The sequence below is a fragment of the Seriola dumerili genome, unplaced genomic scaffold, assembly GCF_002260705.1.
Source record: "Seriola dumerili isolate Sdu_G_001 unplaced genomic scaffold, Sdu_1.0 BDQW01000191.1, whole genome shotgun sequence".
NCBI lineage: Eukaryota > Metazoa > Chordata > Actinopteri > Carangiformes > Carangidae > Seriola > Seriola dumerili.
The window spans coordinates 5275940-5295490 of NW_019174446.1; the positions used below are offsets into that span (position 1 = coordinate 5275940).

General features: G+C 42.8%; 2 protein-coding genes across 2 annotated transcripts in view; one reads left to right on the plus strand and one right to left on the minus strand.

The window, feature by feature from the left end:
- tshz1 (teashirt zinc finger homeobox 1) overlaps nt 1-4593 on the minus strand; it is a 36344-nt gene extending 31751 nt beyond the window's left edge. The window contains exon 1 of the mRNA XM_022753326.1: nt 4518-4593. Within this exon, the coding sequence (XP_022609047.1) occupies nt 4518-4557 (40 nt within the window). The 5' untranslated portion in view covers nt 4558-4593. The remainder of the gene's footprint in view (nt 1-4517) is intronic.
- Nucleotides 4594-6280: 1687 nt separating this feature from the next.
- On the plus strand, nt 6281-11023 carry zadh2 (zinc binding alcohol dehydrogenase domain containing 2). The gene is made up of 2 exons (XM_022753327.1): nt 6281-7093; nt 9632-11023. Exons 1-2 carry the CDS (start codon nt 6810-6812, stop codon nt 10560-10562), a joined length of 1215 nt encoding a protein of 404 aa, XP_022609048.1. The 5' UTR covers nt 6281-6809; the 3' UTR covers nt 10563-11023.
- Nucleotides 11024-19551: the final 8528 nt, after the last annotated feature.

The window sequence follows — 19551 nt, forward strand, 5'->3', positions numbered from 1 at the left end:
TGCTCTGTCTGATATCCCTGCTTTTTGATTGGGAATAGGGAACAGATATGACAGTCTCCTGTGGGGGGACGGAGAGGGGATCTGAAGGCAGGCCCTGCTAAAGAGGATGACTAACATGGCGTGGTTACCGGTACACTCGTTCAAGTTATTCATTCCAGGAAAACTAACACCGGTCAGCGCTAAGCTACAAGCACACACACACACACACACACACACACACACGCGCTCTTTCTTCACCTCTGTGTCTCTCCCCCTCTTTCTCTTACGCACACACACACACGTGCACACAAACAGACACATACACACACTTTTTTCATCAAATTCTAACATAAACTTCTCATTTCTCAGGAGCTGTGGAGCCTTTAAGCCATCGGAAGTTATAATCCGCTCCAACTTTCAGGCCAAAGACACTAGTTCCTTTGCTGAAAATCAACTTTTCATCAAAACTAGACTAGCTCTAATTCTCAGGAAGGAGGGTGTTATTCAAATCCAGCAACATTAAACCTGGACAAAAAACAAAACAAAACAAAAAAAAAACACACACACACCTAGAGGTTGTACACTACTGTGCTCGCCAGGACGCTGATGCAGACAGAGGAGTAGGGGGGCACATAAATCTCAACATGCTGATTATTTCGGGGGGGAGAATATCACATAACAGTATCGCCAAGTAAGAGCACAAAGGTCGCTGTGTAATCTTAGCTACCCCGGGCATGCAAAATCATTAATCCCTGGGCACTGTGATTCTCCTGCTCGGAATAAACTGGAGGCCTTCAGCGAGGCGGCTAACACAGCACTGAGTTGGGAGGACGTTCAGCCAAAGTGCACGGAGACCATGTTATGATGTGGCGGTGATTTAGGAGCAGGGCCGTAACACATGCAAAAGTGTAAAAACTTCAACAGAACGTCGAGGTTTTAAAAATGGTTCCTGGGATTACTTTGGAGTGCTGATACATCAAGCGGTTAGAGCGGGCCTGAGCCGTGTCATTAATATAAAAATAAATAAATCTCTCGCAACAGTTCAAAAAAAAAAAAAATCTCCACCCTCACATTCCAGCTGAAAACATGAGGGGGAAACTTGTACGGCTACTTTGACTCAAAAATTAAAGCACTGAGAGAAAACAAAGGAAGGGGATGATAGAAAATAAAAAGAGAACAGAGGGAAAGGTTGCGTTGTGCTGTAGCTGGTCCGGCTTGCTTTATTACAAGGTTATAAGAGTGGTGGTGGTGGTGGTGGTAGGGGGGGGGCCTTACCGAGGTCATTAACTGGCATTGTCTCCTGACGTGATTAGTCAGGTAGCAAAGTCCATTTGTCACCTGCACAGGCAAATTGAGTTGGTGCTGCACTAGGGGCTATGGGGACTGTATAATATCAACTTGATTACATCAAGGCAGCTGCGGACTTGACACCTTACTGAATTTGTCAGCATTAATCGTTAGGGCCTGTCACAAATCCATCAGCTCCACAGATAATTAGGGCTCTCTCTAATGAAGCCAACGGGAAGCAACCTTACCCCCACCTCTCTAGACGCACACACACACACACACACACACACACACACACACACACACACACACACTGTCTTTCTTATAATTAACCATCGTGCTCCACAAAAATAACAGAGAGTATCTTATCTGCCCTTCTTCCTCGTCTTCCTCCTGTAAGACTATCTAAGCCTTCCTCGGATGAAAGACGGCGTCACTCCACTCTGCCTGTTAATGGTTCCTACCTTCCCTCCTGTCCTCATCACCTTTAAATGGAGTCGTTTTATGATGAGCTGAGGCTACAAGTGTAATAACACACACAGGAGCATGCATCTGTGCACAAAGAAACACATACTGCACATGTATATTCACACACCTGCTGATGCAGGGTTCTTTTTTTTTTTTTTTGTTTAAGTTTCTCTCTCTGCTGTCTTTCCTGTTTGGATTCCTAAACGTGAATTATATCTTGTGGGAAACATGGGAAATTATATCTCACATCTTGGCCATTTTATGTGGATCTTAAACACACACACACACACATACACACACACACACACACACACACACACACACACACAAAGCTTCAAAATAATACTAAGAAAAACCTGCAATAATCAGATTTATCTTCATGGAACTGTAATATTTACTTTTTTTTAAACTCAAATGTACTCAGTAATTTAATAAAAAATATAAACATATACAATTTTAGCAATACAAAAATCCTGCTCTCATCATAAAAAGCTTCCTAAAAAGTATAAATGATAAGAAAATAAACTGTAAAATTTCCACAACTGACTGTTAAACTCAAAGAAATCCACAATTAGGTCTTTCACTATTTCTGGTGTAGTGGGATAATTGTATGCAGGATTTGGCTTTGAAAAGACTAAAATAAAACATAGCATAACAAATAATATTCTTCCAAAAAGAGATACAAGGTGAGAAATGAAAGGGAGCCAGTCCAGACAGATCTGCTGCTGTTTTAATTGTCTGACTTGTGATTTCCATGCTCCGTCCCACCATGAGCAATTTCCTCTCAGAGCAGCAGCACAGAGAGGAAGCCACAGGTCAGTACCAGCTCCCAGTGGAGCATCAGGCTACCCTCAGTGTGTGTGTGTGTGTGTGTGTGCATGTGTGTGTGTTATTTGTTGCTATTGGGAATGTAGAGTGGAGGGCGTTATCTCTTCATGTTCATGGAAGAATGGAAAACATCCCATCTGCCAAGCTGTGATTGACCATTACAACCCATGATGCGCATGGCACTCAGTGGACAGTGTGATGGATCAATTGTGTTTGCGTGTGTGTGTGTGTGCGTGTGTGTGTGTGTGTGTGTTATGAGAGAGGGGAGGGGAGGGAGGGGTCACCAATATGTCATGTTTTCATGCCTCCATCTACATGCAGAAACCTAACAGGAGTCACTCTGCTCCCACCGTGGCTGACCTCTTCCAGAGGGACATTTCACCAAAACATTAGCCGTAACTCTCTCTCACACACACACACACACACACACACACAATACCATACAACACAACACACACTCAAGAGTACAGTGAGGCTCCAGATCTAAATCTAAATCCTTGTGGGCCCAGAAATCATGTGAACGCTGCTTTGCTAGAAAGACGAGCGAGAAAGAAAGAAGTCAACGGCGAGCACCGGTTGAATGTTCCCCATCCTACACTCCTTCTCATCCTCCTCCTCCTCACCACCACCACCACCACCACCACCACCATCATCACCAGCTCCCTGCTTAAAATGATAAAACCTGCTGAGTTCAAAGTCTTCGTCGGCTGGCCCTCCTGTTCGACCCGCTTTGCACCTCATATTTCAAAATCTCTTTAAAATTCTGTAACTGTCTTTTGTTCACTCCAGTTGTTAATGCCTAACTTCAAAGGCTCGGCCTCATTAGCACAGAGGTAGAAACCCCTGTCACTCATTTACATTTGTTTAAAGGCTGCAGGGAGACGAGAGGAAAAAGGGGGAGTCCAAATCCAAACCACTAGAAGTCAACCTTGTCGGTCCTCTGCCAACACCTGGTTTTATCAGTTGGTCACATTGCAAATATTATACTCCCCTCCAGCAGTGGATATTGATTTCTTTACTGGACTGATTCTTACAGTGAATGTGGGGTGAATTTGGATGGGAACGCGCAGAAAAAAAAAAAAAAACCCAAAAAACCTCAACATTTATCACCAAGGAGAAAAAGCCAGGAAGAGACTCAAACACCTGATTTAAAAAAAAAAAAAAAAAAGGGGTTTTTTTTTTTTTTTAAATGTAATCTACTCAACACACACACACACACACACACACAGACACACACACACACACACACTCCTTTCATCTGCTTTGAGTACGTTCACGGAAAATAAAACCGAGATGATTCTCCACCATGATGCACAACTTTATTTGCTTTTCAGTGCCTCGCTGAGACAACAGGAGGGTTGTGTGTTTGAGTGGTTAAACCTACCAGAGGCATGCCTGTCTTCATGGAGGGATTTATTGATGTTTATCAGGGATGAATAGATCAAAGACTGCCACATGACAGGCGATCAATCACGCATCAAATCAAGGATGGCAATCCTCTAATAAAATAGAAAGAAGGAAAAAACCGGCTCTCACCAGTTTTCTCCCCCTTCTTTCCCAGTCAATTATTCATCATTACTCACTCTTGAACCTCAAAAGCTCCCTTTTATCCCCCATAACATGCCATTTAGTTTATCTCACCATTCTTAAGAGAACTTTCCTGGCAAAGGAGGGTTTAAAAGAAATTATAATAAAAGTGGCATTGCACAGATTTGTGCGTCACTTGCTTGATTAGACACATTTTAAACAGAAAAGTGTGGGTCTGGAGGTGAGTGGCGCGCTGTGTTAATAACACAACAAATTTAATTCAAGCAGAGTAGTAAAAGAAATGGCAGCATGCAGCACAGCTAAAGAATGTGGTGTGGAGTGGATGTATTTTTTCATGTGGCACTTGTGAATAAAAACTAGTTAGCTACTGGGATGTGAAATGTTCGTAATGGAGGGGCGGGTTATACCTGCTGATCGCCGCGGCTCTTGCTGCTTTCTCCTCGGCATAGTGACCGTCACGTTCCACGGTGCTTCTCATGCAGGAATTACAAACGAATCAAGTCTATCAGTTTTGAGAAATCATCCCGTTTTTCGGGGCAGGGGTGAGGAGGGAGGGAGGGGGGGGGGTTGATCTCGGGTTGAAAATGTCAGTCTTCTTCTCAAACTGGCTGCTCTTTCTGGGGCTTAATAGCTGGATCGGCTTCAGAGAGAATAAGCTCAAAAATTACGAAGGGATTCGGCCAGCTCCTGACACCTTCATGTCCATCAAAGATCATCTTCCTTCATCTCTCTCGTGGCAAGGTAAAAAAAAAATAAAAATTAAAAAATTAAGCAGAAGCAGCAAGCAAGCACCTTGAAACCCAAGTTTTCAGTTCACTCCCCCTGGAAAAACCCCTCTAATCTCCAGTGCTGTTTGGAGGGGGACGATAGTTTGCTGCGCCTTTTACGCACAGCAAAACTAAAAAATAAATAAACTCTGGCAGTAACCAAACAAATAAGTCCCGTGTGATCGCAGCGCACAGCTCTGATAAGTAATGTATCCTTGTGTTTCCTCCTCTTGTGCCTGAGACCTGAAAGAGAGAAAGGGGAGAGGAGAAAATAGATAGACAGGCATTAGATGGGTTAATGTCAGTCCCGTCACCACCACGCCACCTCAGCCCGGATCCAGCCTCACCAGTCCGGCGGAGACTTTTTCCTCCCTCCCCTCCTTCCCTCCTTCTCTCCCATTGAAAAAAAAAACATAAATGGGACGAGCAGGCGTTCTCTCTTACTTACGTTTTAAGACTCGTGGAAATGATTTCCACCGCTCATCTCATCGCATCTTGGACAGAGTCGGGTTTTTTTTTTTTTTTTGGAGGGGTGGTTGATGCGGTGGAGAGGATATCACTTGAGAGAGAGGGGAAACAAACAAGACGCAGGCGCATCCAAGCTTCGCCAACAACAGATCAGATCGACATGGACTAAAATATTTGTCTCTTTAAAAAAGCAAAGAGGGGGGAAAAACTCCAGGGACTGATCCGAGGTCTCCCAAAAAAGAAAAAATGGAAACGCGGTGGATCCAGAAGCTGTTTCAGACAGTCTCAACTGATAGACAGACGCATCGAGTGGCTTTTCCTGCTACATTTTTACTCCTCCCCTCTCCACAAGCGTCACCCCTGACAGAGGAGCCTACCTGTCAATCTTTTTAATTGTCTTGTTTTTCCCCCCTCTCTCTTCCTCTCTCTCTCTCTCTCCTTCTCCCTTTGCTTTTATATAAAAAAAAAAATCCCAAACCTCCCGACAAAGAGAAGGATTCTTTTCGGAACTTATCGGGACGTGAACTAAAACCAAACTTAGACGAACATGTTTTGCAAACCCACAACAAGTATCACTCACGAGGTTTCACACAACTTGCATGTCATCTTGAGCTCACAAAAGCGAGGCACTGGCAGAGCACGAGTTCGGGCTTTGACTCCCACTGGGGGTGGGACGAGGGTTCAGCGGTCCGGTGTGTTGTGGTGATAGTGGAACATTTTCAACAAGCCAGATGCTTCCAGAAAGACGACAGTCCGATGACAACAGCGGAGAGCGCTGCTACATGGAACGTGCAGACGGAGTGCGACGCAAAACAACACACTTTCACAGATCGCTTACACACACACACACACACACACACACACACACACACACACTGTGGTTACAGGTGTACATGCGAGCATGAAGCTCGCGCGGCTACAGCGCTCTGCAAATAAACACGCGAATTAAACGGGAGCGCATTTACGCAACACGCTACATGATTATATTTTGTGTTTGTAAACGCTTGAAAGGTTCAGCGGGGGTTGATGTTGTTTTTCGTGGGAGGAAAAAAAAAGGGCTGAGGATGTGTTAGGAGATGAGGATTGATTTGTTTCACCTTACTAGGAAGTGAGTGTTGTGTCCGGGAAGGGGAGGGACTCCGACGACAAGTCTGGGGCGCTGCTGTGCTACTTACAAGGCTGCAGCAGTGCAACGTTTTAATCCCAAATACTTGATTCCGTGCGTGTTGTTGTTTTGTTTTTGTTTTTTGCGTAAGTGTCCGAGAGTCACGCAACAAAGAATCGAGGCTTTTATTTTTGTTTACAAGCGCGTTTGGCCCGGTTCTCCTCGGCCCGGCCTGGCCTGCACGCTGTGCATGTGCATGTGCAGAGGGAGAGCCTATAGCGCAGGCTAATGGCAGTCGTGCTTACTACTGCCACTACCGCACGTCAAGTTGTCCGTGAACTTTGTCACATTTCGGAGCCATGTCCAGCCTTCTGTTGGTGCGGAACGGCGGGAGAGCGGTGTCGCTAATCCGCGGGGGGCGCAGAGGCACCGACGCACTTTCAGGAGTTCATCCGGTGGCGCGGCGCTTCATCATAGACATGTCCTACTCAGCGCACTTCATGGATTTTAAAGGATCCTCCATACCGAGCAGTATGAAAAAGCTGGTCGTAACCAAGCTTAGTCCTAATTTCAGAGAGGCCGTTTCTATGCAAACCGTTGCGGTTCCGACACCCGGAGACGCGGACTTGCTCGTCAGGAATCGGTAAGTTGTTGTTTTTGAAAGGTGGTCAGAGAGAGAGAGAAAGAGAGAGAGAGTCCTGTGTTATGTGTGCGCGGTCGGAATAGCAATAGATGACCCAGAGCGTGTTCCGAGTCTATTTGTGGATCATTATTTCATGTCGATCTATCACTATATTGTTGAGAAGTTGTAAAAAGGGCTGCGCTTACCTCGATTTACCCATGTCCAGCACCTGCGATCATCATCATCATCATCACAAGATGGCAAAATACGTGAGGAATAAGCGTTGTACTGTAATTCCAAGTTCCGCCCTCTCTGCATTTGTCTATCAATCCATCTCGGAATCTCTCTCTCTCTCTCCCTCTCCCTCTCCCTCTCTCTCTCTCTCTCTCTCTCTCTCTCCCTCGCTCCCTCTGTCCTCCTGTCTCTCTCATTACGTCACGAACCTGCAAACAGAAAGTCATGGGGGGGCTCAGACTGGCATCAAGAGATGGAGAAGGAGATGCAGTGTTACATGGCGCGGGAATTGCAGCATCATTTCTCTCATTCACAGCAGCAGAGCCCAGCAGTGTATTCACGCTTAGAGTAAACCCACCTGAAGTCAGCACACACACCTTTTGTAGCTTCACACAGTCTAAATGACCATGACAGAAATTCATCAAGAGCATTGAATTCAATATTTCATATTTTAAAGTGGAGAAGGTGTAAAAAATTTTTTTTAAATAGTTGGATTTCTGCTTCTATTCTTGAGCCCACCCAGAGGTGACGTCTTCTCCTAATTTGGATTTATTTCTGCATAACTGACTGTATAGATGCCTGATCTAATAATAAACGTGAGGCTAAATCATCCTTACACAAATGCACCTCAGGGTTTATTGTGTTATCTAATAAACTGTAGTTTTTCATCAAAGAGAATGTAAAACATAAAAGGCTACATCAGTGACTTATTGCCTTGTAAGATAGTAATCAGTTGCTTGTGAACTAAGACCTTTGACCGTTAGGTAGGTGTGTGTTTGTGTGTGTTTTAGTGAGGCGTCATAGTCATGGGATCTGGGAAGATCCTTTAACTAACAGGGGAAATAAATATTTGTGTTGGTGCAAACTGAGAAGCACTCTTCAATCTTCATGAAATATAAATATGAAAGTGTTAAATGAGAAAACCCAGAGTGAGAAATTGATAATTGAAAAAGATCATGAGTGCAGCGGGAGAAACGGATTAATTCACAAGAAAGGAAGGAGACTGTTTTCTTTATTATATATTTTTTGTTTGAGGTGAGCCAGATGTTTTTAATGTGCAGTAAATCCTTAAATAGCAGGACTCCTGAGTTGACTCCAGCAGGACATGTGATCCATGTGTGCACTTTTCACTCCAGCTTACATGTAGTCACATTAATGTAGTGACCTGCGCATGAAAGACAGAGGTGGCGTCAGATTGTATGATTTGCTTTTTTTTTGCTTTTCGAGCTGGACCATCAGTGCTTGGTCCAACATCATACCATATTCTCTTTTCATTATTATATTGAGACAATCATAAGACAAAACAATACATTTGTATAAATTTGAGTGTCACTTCTTCTATAAATCAAAAAGTAAAGGCCATGAGACGGTAACATTTTAGTTAGTATTTTTCAAAGTGTAGCATTTGTCATCAGACACATATCAATAGCACATTCATAGTCACTGTAACAAGTGTGGGGTTTTTAAGTTTGCTGTTCTTCATATGGAGGAACATTTTGGTGAGTGTTATCAGTTTGAAAAGTTTTTCAAAGGATAATGGTTTTTACTGATTATGACTTTATTGCCACAAATATCTTATTTGAATTTGTTTAAACTCGACTAGTTCAATATTTGTAGTTGTGTACTCTGAAATAGTTGTACCTTTTGATGATAACATCGTATTTCTCTGTGAGGGAGCTGATTCCATAGATGTAAAGTAGTCAAATCAAGGTATTTTGTTGTATCATCGGGACCCATCTATAAGCCACAGAAGCATTATCTACGAGCTCAGCGTACATGTGTGACATGCACAGTAATGAGGCACAGCATGCGTGCTGCTCTAAAAGACAGTAAATGATTTATTTATACATTCCTTTCTCACATATTTGTTTCCAACATGTTACCAAAGTAAGATGAAAACAGCCGTCTTCGTGTTGAGGCAAGAAGCAACTATCTAAGATTTTTTTTTTTTTTTTTTTTTTTTTTTTAAAGGGCTTTTTGTTGTGGGTGTCTCTGAAGACAATGAATCATGACATCATGCAATGTGTTTTGTGATACAAGCCTTTCCCTGTCAGAGCAGGACTGTTCTCCTCAAGAGAAAAGGGAATCATTGCCAAAACAAACCAGGGTGTTTATGCCCCGTGCAGACGTGTCTCGAGAAGGAAGCTGAAGTCTTGACCTTCAGACAGGAACTCAGGAAATATGTGCTTACACTAATGACCATACAAAAGCTCTTGCATGCCATTGTGAATGTTTTGTATACATTCTCTTCACAACTTCATCATGTAACAGTTTTATTTTCTTGCCTTTAATCTGAAACTATTGTTCTTTTCTGTTTGTTTCCAGTTTTGTGGGAATCAACGCCTCCGATATTAATTACTCTGCAGGCCGCTACGACCCCTCGCTGAAGCCCCCCTTCGATGCCGGTTTCGAGGGTATCGGTGAGGTCGTCGGCCTCGGCCTTAGCGCCAGCTCCCGTTACACCGTCGGGGACACTGTGGCCTACTTCAGCAGCGGTGCGTTTGCAGAGTACACGGTGGTGCCAGCCAAGGAAAGTGTGCCCGTCCCCGCTGTGAAGCCAGAGTTCCTCACCCTGCTGGTCAGCGGTGCCACGGCCTACATCGCCTTGAAACGTCTGGGCGACCTGGCCAAAGGTGAGACGGTCCTCGTCACGGCGGCAGCAGGAGGGACTGGGCAGTTCGCCGTGCAGTTTGCCAAACAGGCCGGTTGCCACGTGATCGGGACCTGTTCGTCCAACGAGAAAGCCGGCTTCCTTAAATCCCTCGGCTGCAACAGGCCCATCAACTACACCACGGAAGACCTGGCCAAGACTCTTAGGAAAGAGTACCCACAAGGCATAGACGTGGTGTATGAGTCAGTTGGAGGCAGCGTTTTAGAGCTGGCAGTGAACAGTTTGGCCAATAAGGGCCGGCTGATAGTGATTGGCTTCATCTCTGGGTACCAGACTGCATCAGGGATCCCACCCTTCAGAGGAGGAACACTACCGGTCAAGCTGCTTCAGAAGTCGGCCAGCATTCGAGGTTTCTTCCTGCCCCACTTCTTCAGTGACTACAGGGAGGCCCTGGGTAGCATGATGCAGATGTTTGCCAAAGGGAAGCTAGTGTGTGAGGTGGATTGTGGGGATTTGGCGCAGGGGGGGAGGTTTGTAGGCCTAGAGTCAGTCTTCCGGGCTGTGGACCACATGTATGCCGGGAAAAACCTGGGCAAAGTGGTGGTGGAGGTGGCACCACCCGCTGTTAGTAATAGTAAGCTGTGATGTCACAGATTGTTGATGCACTAATGAAAGTAGAAAATGATTGTAATGTTTAAAATGACAAGATGTGAATTAGGGCTTTAAATAATAATCTTTATTTTTGTAAGATGATTGATATGACATTAAAGGTAAAGCTACATGATGCTTCTGTGAATAAATAGAATTTAGCTACTTTATTTTCTGCTATATCTTACTGTGGAAAATATGTGCAATAACGTGAATAATACGTGAGGCTTCGATCATTCTTAATTTGCAAGAGTGAATTTGATGTAAAACAGAATCTGTAAAGTAACATATCTATGCATTGATTGCACAAATATTCCGATTAAACCTCAGAAACAGTAGCCTCAATCATTTTCTGTAGAGAATATCTTGACAGCGTTGCCTAATCTTGTGTGCCCACCCTCTTGTAGAAGTCCACGTCTGAAATAATTTTAGACCTGCTGCCATAATGTGCCAGCTTTTAGCACTCTCAGGCACTTTATCTACCATAAATGTTTTATGATAGACTTCATTGTTTTTCTAATAGGGGCTTACACTGGTATGTGCCTGTCAAAAGTGAATGCTGCTCCAGGTGTGCTTGGTATTTCATTGCCTGTTTGTGGCTGACAGAAACTGCATTCACACAATCAATCTTTTCATTCACATGCCCCGAAGCTGCACATAATAAAAAAAAAAAAAAAAAAAAAATTAGTCCAGCTAACCAGGAGTTGGACTAGAAAATGCCATTACTTTTCCCCACCGTGAGTAAAAAAAAAAAAAACTCACTCATAGTGAATGTGTTGTGGAACGCCCTTTGACATTTTTTTTTCATTTCCATTTCTTGTGTTTAATTTAGTTCTGGAAACAAGGAACAAAGCAGTGCAACATACCTTTAGGAAGTTTAGTCACGTGGCGGATGATTCCTACATTTAACACAGAGATAATAATTGTCAAGACAGAAGATGGGATTTAGAGGATAAGTGTTAAAAATAGGTGAAAAGTTTCCAAGACCCAAGATAGTAACCCCATTCCCTAAAAGAAAGTAAGAATAGACATGATATATGAAGCAGTCCATGTTGTATTAATGTAGTGTATGTTGTCTAAAATAAACACCTGTTCCTACCTGGCAGGGAGGGATGTAGTCTTCATGCACTGTGAACATGTTATTTCCTCATCCAGGTGGCCACTCAAAATATAACCCAGTGTGAAATACGTTACAGGTGTGACCCCAGCATGCAAAGCTGCTACCTTCACCAGACGGTGCAGGAAATCAGAAACACACCGGGCCAAGGCCATTTTGAATAAGCCACAGTGGAGGAAGTCAGAGCAGCACTCAAAGTCTTCAACATAGACAGTGGCCATTTTTCTTTTCTTTTTTTTCAGGGTTTTAATATCTTTTAATAGCACAATTTCCTTTGTTAATCATCCAAGATAAGATAAGATAAAACTTTATTGTCCATTAAATTAGCATAAAGTGGAAATTTGTCTTTGCCAAGTAGAAGTTGTGATTATTGGCCACAAAATATGGAAATTTAAACATATTTTTTCAATTAATGCTGAAAGAAAAATCTCAGGCTGTTCACTTTGTTCCCAGCTGTCCATGTATTTGAGTTACTTTTTCCCTCCAAATACTTCAAACCTGCTTTTGTTTACTAAATTTAGAAGTACAACATTATGCAGTTGCTAATTTTATCAATTTTATTAACATCTTATATCTAAGCAGGTTAAATATTCATGGTTGTAGATGCTGATTTTGAACTGAAGCAACTTTGTTTTAAAACTAAAATTAAAGCAGAGATGCAATGGTGGAAGAAGTATTAGCATCTTTAACTAAGTAGAAGTACAAATACAGCAATGTAAAAATATTACATTACATGTAAAAGTCCTGCATGAAAAATCCTACTTAAGTAATGGTACCGAAGTATTAGCAGTAAAGTATTAAAGTAAAATTGGTGCTTTCACCCCTCCGACTGATACATTTTTACATATGACATCATTGGATGATTAATACTGAAGCATCAGTGTGTAAGCAGCATGTTACTGTTGGAGCTGCTGGAGGTGGAGCTGGTTTCATATATACAGTTTATCTGAGGGGTCATCAGATGATTAATGGGAGAGGAAGGAAGGAAAAACAAAGTTCTGATTCACAGATCTATTTTTAAGTTTTTGGACTTTTTCTCTAATCGCTGATTTTTGGTGAGACAGTGGATCCTTTGAACATTTGTTGAAATAAAATTGAAATGTGGACCTGACTACACACTGATTTTTGTAAGAAGTTTAAAAGGTTGGAAAACACTGGTTTAATCTTGTGTTGTACTTTAAAAGCTAGTTGCATTATCCATTGTGTAAAAACTTCATCTTAACTCAAGCTGTGAAATAAATGTAGTGCAGTAGAAAGCATAACATTTCCCTCTGAAATGCACTGGGGCGGAAGTATAAAGTAGCATTAAGTACCTCAAAGTAGTACTAAAGTATAGTACTTCACTAAATGTACTTTCCAGCACTGCAGAGATGTGACCCATGAGAAATGCATTGTGTTCTTACCGACATAACAAACAGGGATCCTTAAATTATTGCATTAACCTGTGTAACACAACTGTTTGCTCAGGTGTTGAGATGCAAAAGCAAGCTCTTACATGCCAGCCACACAAGAGGGTGAGAGAGGTGGTGATGCACGTTGATGTTTAGATGAATTTAGCATGCTTGAGTGCTGTGTGCATCCATGTTGCACGGCGAGGAGGAGGCCAGGTTTAGCATCTCTTCAATTAACAGGAGAGGCCTCGTCTTGGTGTCCTCCAGGGCCTACCTGTACTTCCACTGATTAGTGAGCAGTCACAGCCCCAATTAGAGAACACAGGAACCTGGAGAGACAACACTCTTTATTTAATTGGATTGTGTTGCAGACGGAGGCAGCTAACTGGCAACGTATTGAAGCAACCTGGAACTGTGGAGCGTAAACAAGACATTAAAGCTAGAGAAGGTCTTCGAGAGAGGCATGCACAGACTTTTGTGTGATGGTGAAACTAGAGAATTATTTCTTAATTTTAGGAAGTGTCACTCTAATTTTAGTCAATAATTACTGTAGTACTGCTCCTGAGAGAGGATAATTAACACCAGTTAGATTTAAGTAGTTATGTGCATGTGGAAGTGATGGAGGGTAAACTAAGCTTACCCTGTTTAACCTGATGTAAATGTGGATGACTTAAATACCGAGCATAGATTATAACAAGTGCTATCCAAACAGCTGCATAGAAAAGGGCACTTCATGAGGAAAAAGGTGAATGTGCTGGTTTTCATTTTCAGAAAAACCACAAAATTGATGGTTTTCAAAGACACTTTTCAAAGAAGAAAAAAAAATGAAGCGTTCTTTAATGAAAAGTTGAACTAATAAGAATTAAAACGCAACTTTGTTCAATCCAACACACTCAGGACTTTTGCTACTACAGCCTCGGTCTGGTATGACCAGTAGCTTACGGTGGCTAATGTTAGCTAACGTTAGCAAGCTAAAGATAGGTATTACTGTCTAATTTAGTGTAGAGATTGATTAGTCAGTTTGCAGACTTTACTACTCTAATATATTTGTCCTACTGTTTTATTTACCATTTACCATTATGCCATAATTCTCACTTACAGCCACAGTGGCCACAGTTCAGCAAATGTTACATGTGCTCGCTTTAAAATAAAAATGTTCTTCTCCTCTTTTCACCTTTACATGACTGGTTAAGAAAATCACAACTTTTTTTTGTAGCTCTCCAATCCATTTCAAATTTCAATTCAAGACAACAGCAGAGTGCTGGTTTTCACTGTTGCACCTTGACATTCAGGGTAGTGAAATTCTCAAAGGTGTCTCTCTCTTTTTCTTTCACTAAACCCTCTTTTTTTTTTTTCCACAGTTTCCCCGTGCTGGAACATGTGGCACATAACAAAGACATCACCCCTCATAGTGTGGGATGGTAGTCTACCTCCAGGCGCCTGAGGGACACTGGCTGGCTGCTTGGTGCTGCCAGAATCCAGACAGTCCAGTTTCTTTCTCTGCTAGTCAGTCAGGCCCCCTCAACTCCCCAACTCCCCGAGCCCCCGTCACTCCTACCTCCGCCTAATTACCAAACCTAAAACCCCACTCAACTAATTAGCCACAGCAGACCCAGGAACTGTGAGTAAAGGTAAAGAGATGGCTTCATTCAGTCGTGTGTGTGTGTGTGTGTGTGTGTGTGTGTGTGTGTGTGTGTGTGTGTGTCTGTGTGCGTTTGTGTTAAAGAGAGGGAGAGTGAAAGAAAGAGACAAGAAGAAAGGGAAATGGAATATTCAGGCCTCCTTTAGCGAGAACATTTCTACAGCCAATTAAAGTCATTTATTAAACTCTTTGCGAAACTTGAGTTGTGCATGACAGAATGATAGGGGAATGTGTTTGTTTGTGGCTGTGCATGTGTTTCTCAATACGTAGATGTGCTTGGGGGTTGTATGCACGCACATACCCACCCTCACACACACACACACACACAAACGTCGACATCTGTCTCAGTATGGCTGGCAATCTGTCGGTTTTTCTGTCTATCAGCGGCGCAAGAGCTCAGTGGGACATAAATTACAATATGCGGCAGCACCACTTGTGTAAGTCTCAATGAAGGGGTGGAATAACTTTCTTAATCAAGTTCCCCTGATTAATTGTAATAAAAGTGTCATCTGTAAATGTGTCCTCCTGATTGAGTAATTCGGGGCCGGAGACAGTAAGCACATCCCTGGTGATTGGGGGTTTGGACAGAGTTCGGCAGGGAGGGGCGGGCGGATGGAAGTGTGTGGCAGGGACCATAACTGAGACACAAATAGCTCCTGGGCACACTGGCAGCCTTCGCACAACTGACAGTTATGAAATACAATTATCAGTTGATCTGCTTAAGAATTCATCAGCGGCTTCACCGGCCAGTAAAGATGTTCATAGAGAGACAGAGAAGGAGGGAGAGAGAGAGAGAGCAGGAGGGAGGGAGGGTTAGACAAAAGGAGAGAAGGCCTCACTGAATAAATGAGATTTTTTATTTTGTCCAGCAGATTGTTCACATTATGTTACACTATTGTGAGAGGATTATCTTTTCTGTTGTTTTCTTTTGTTAGAATCACCTGTTTTGTTCCACATTATCCATCTAGTCTCAGTCCCAAACGCATTCAAAATGGTTGACCTTTATAATGTGGTAACTGTACTGACGATTTTGTGTGATGCATGTCCAACAAAGTCTACGGGCTCAGGTTAAAACTGGGCAAAATTTGGCTGAAAACTGGAAGGTTTTTAGATTTCAAGGTCAGCGGTTTCCTACCTTTGTGACCTGTGGTCCTTTAATAATAAGCAGTGTCTTCTTGTGACTTGACTTGTCTGAGCGGTTCAACCAAACTGTGATGTTCCCTTTTCAAAGTGTTTCTTTTGAAGGTGAAAATGATCTAGTATCTTACAATTAAAAGACTCAAGAAAATTCAGAAAAATTAAAATAGTTAGAGCGAGAACTTAGAAGCATCTGCTGAAGAAAACCCAGAGATATGATCAGAAGCTCTGGGAAAAAATTGTCAAGTGTAAGTAAGTTTTTTTGTTTGTTTTTTTTTGTCAAAATAAGAATAATTTCTTTAGTAGAAATATTATTTTTCTTATTTTCCATCTTATGACTCCTGAGATTTTTCTGACAAACACTTGGCAGGGCGACGTCAGCCCCTGAATTGGAAACCATTATTCTAGGTTACATGCTAAAAGTTGTTTCAACAGCATTTGTATCATGTTTATTTCGATTTGAGACAGGTCCTACTAAAATGTGAAATACATTGAAATTCTGTTGCAACAACAGTAACATGTACCCCAGACAGCAAGAAACCGTCACTTTTGAGCCAAATGTAGCCTGAATTTAAACTATATCTTTTAACCTTTAAATCACCACATTAATACTTACACATCCAGGCATTTAGATCATACTGTGGTGGCAATATTTGACCCACAATAATTTGCAGGCGGCCAAGTTCAAGAGCAACCCAAACAATTTAAACACAATTTCACAGCAGACCTGAAAGATCATATTATCAGCTTTTATTTACCACCATACCTAACACTAATACAGTGTAATAAAAGTTTATCCTGGCTTGCTGTCCTACCTGCAAACGCTCTGAATAAAAGATCAAAACAAGCTCTAAAATTTCTATTTGACAGATAAAATCACACTCAACAGCATTCATCATCTCTTTCTACCTACATTAACCCTTTAGGGCACCTTCTGTGGCCCCTGGAGGGGAGCGAGGGTCCCTCGCTGTGTCTGTTCAGATGTAGATATATATTCAGGTGAAAGGCAAGGGCACTATTCACCACCTCAGGATTAATGACAACATCATCGCCATCGCCATGCTGACCAGCCCCATATTTCCATTGGCTTGATAAAAAGGAGAGGGAAGTCGCTAGTGGGGGGGGGGGTATGAGCATCCTGTCGGAGAGATGACGGACAGGTCTTCAGTCCAGCTCCCCCAGGCCCCCCCCCCCCTCCATCCTCGTCCTCATTCTTTACTGGCCTGAGCTGGCTAGCGAGACATCGTCTCTGCGGCCAAGGACACAGGGGTGTCAGCAATGCGTCTGGGTAACATCGTTCATCAGGCCGCATCGGTAATGGGTAGCTCTCTGTGACAGTGGTCATCAGGACACAAAAGCAAAAGGGCCCATAAACATCACATGACAGATGGCTGGGAGGACAGCTTCAGACAGGGAGGGAGGGATGGAGAGCGAGAGATAAAGTGAGATAGAGAGAGAGAGAGGGAGAAGGACAGAGGTGGAAGAGAGATCTCAGGCTGGATTGTTAAGTCTTAGGAAAAGTCTCCAGTGCTGGATGGTTTATGAATGAACATGTCCAATGTCAGCTGTGAAGCGAAAAACTGGAAATCACCGGTTAAATAACTGACATCCAACAAAGAGGCCTAAAATGAGAGGAGTCGGTGCAAAGTAGCTCCAGTAAATCAGTGCATGTACAGACATTCATGCGAAACAATTTGCCTTTTTGCAATAAAAACATAGCAGCTTAGACCTCTCCGCTCAAAAAAAACATTTTTAAAAATGTGTCTTATTAAAAACATTTATATATTATATTATAAACAATATTTATATATGAAATAATAATACTCAAAGTTTCATTTTGAGAACTCACATTTTTGTCACTTCCCGTTCATTCCTCGTTTGTTTACCTTCACGTCAGCTGCGACTTTGGCCCTTTAGTGCAGTTAAACCTTAAAAGCTCCTGCACGGTGTAAGAAACGGGTTAAACGGAAGGTCCAATATGAAAGAGGTGTTTGCTTAAAAGTCTAACATAAAGAGAAAAAAGTTGTGCTTGAAAAGAAAGGATAGAGACATCTTCAGAGATACAAGCCTGCAGCACTGATATGTCAGAAGATTTCATCAAAAGGATGTTTGGCACAACTCCGACTTTGAAGAGTTTGACAGTTAAGCACGCCGCGTCAGAAGAGTTGGCCTGAGGAGGATGATGTTTTTAAATAAATTATGGTCTAAGCAGTCTGAGGGTGGGTGAAAGTTACGGAATAATTACTGAGGTGATAGCAATGACAGAATGCGAGAAACAGGTTGTGTGAAAATGAGGTGAGGTGAGGGTGTCGAGGGCTGTCACAGAAGTGACTGCAGAACCTGTTGTAGGTCCCTGCAGAGTGGAAGACAATTGTTGTGTTAGCAACACCTTTGTCACCTCGGGATGTATATTTCGTCTTCACGTGTTTACAGGGGAACAAGTCCCAAATGTGAGGTATCATCCGCAAAACACAGGGAAATGCGGCTCCCTGCCCTCCATAGTGACGCCGCAGGCAGCGCTGCGTCTTTCTTTGTTTTGTGGAAACAGCCTTGCCCGTCCATTAATCGTCATCCATCCATCCTGTGCACCTGTATATAAAAGGGAAATTAGAATATCCATCACTCGAGCGCAACGTCAGCGTGATTGATGGGTTAGTCACAGGATCCCCTCCGTTTCCTACCGAAGTCTGTGTTTCAGGAGTGAGAAGTGAACATTATCTAGCGCCATGATCAGATTTAGTCTGCACATTTCCATCTAGGAGAGCATTTTGAGTGGATGATACACAATCCCTGCGAGAAGGCAGCCAGCAGAAGGTTTATGGAAATCTAATATCACAAGGCTTTTTGGTTTGTTAGACTTGTTATTCGTGGAGTGGGCTGGTGACACTTTTGATGTAACAGTATAAGACAATGTAACGAGGCAGAATCTCATTTTGTTGAAGTGTTTCTGTCAAACTATGGTCTGAAGGATGATGGGGGAAATCTGTGCAAACAGGTTTTGAGTGGGGTGTGCTAAGACTAAAATACCAACTGTTCTCAGAGAAAAGCCTTTTGGTAAATAACAGGAAACGTCCTCTGAGAAGACGATATATGAATGCCAGAGAGCGCGTGGATGCACATTTGCCTTTTATGTTAAGCAGACAGTATATAAATAAAAAGAATAAATAGGTAGAGTCAGTGCAAGCAGAAGATTGCAATTAAATTGATGCAATATACTTAACAACAGTCTAAACTGTCAATCCCAAAATATTGGTGTTTAAAAACCCATATCGGTCAAGTTTACATCTCTCCTTCTCTGTCTATCTCTCTCCCCTTGTGTGCGTGTGTGTGTGTGTGTGTGTGTGTGTATGTGTGTGTGCTTTGACGACGTGGAGACAGGAGCCCTAACGCTGCAGGATGGAGAAAGGTGAACAGGAAACAGAAGGTGCCCATGGAGGAGGTATATGACATCTGTCAGGATCCAGGGTGGGTGGGGGATTCACTGGCCCCCCTCCGCCGGCCGAGGGTCACCCATCGCACCACAGTCGCTGAAGTTGTCACGACACCATGACACTTCCTTGGCAATGGTGGCTGAGAGCCGGACAGCTCGGACGTTCAAGACACACACATATTTTTGAGTAAATTTGTCTGAGGGGAGTGGGGGGCATTTTGTATGTGCTGTTTGTTCCTTCTCTGTACAGAAATGTCAGCGTCCTGCAC

Bases quoted from the DNA above. Each gene is read 5' to 3' on its own strand.
- zadh2 (XM_022753327.1), top strand. From the start codon at position 6,810: ATGTCCAGCCTTCTGTTGGTGCGGAACGGCGGGAGAGCGGTGTCGCTA. The intron at 7,094-9,631 runs GTAAGTTGTTGT...GTTTGTTTCCAG, and splicing joins GACTTGCTCGTCAGGAATCG to TTTTGTGGGAATCAACGCCT.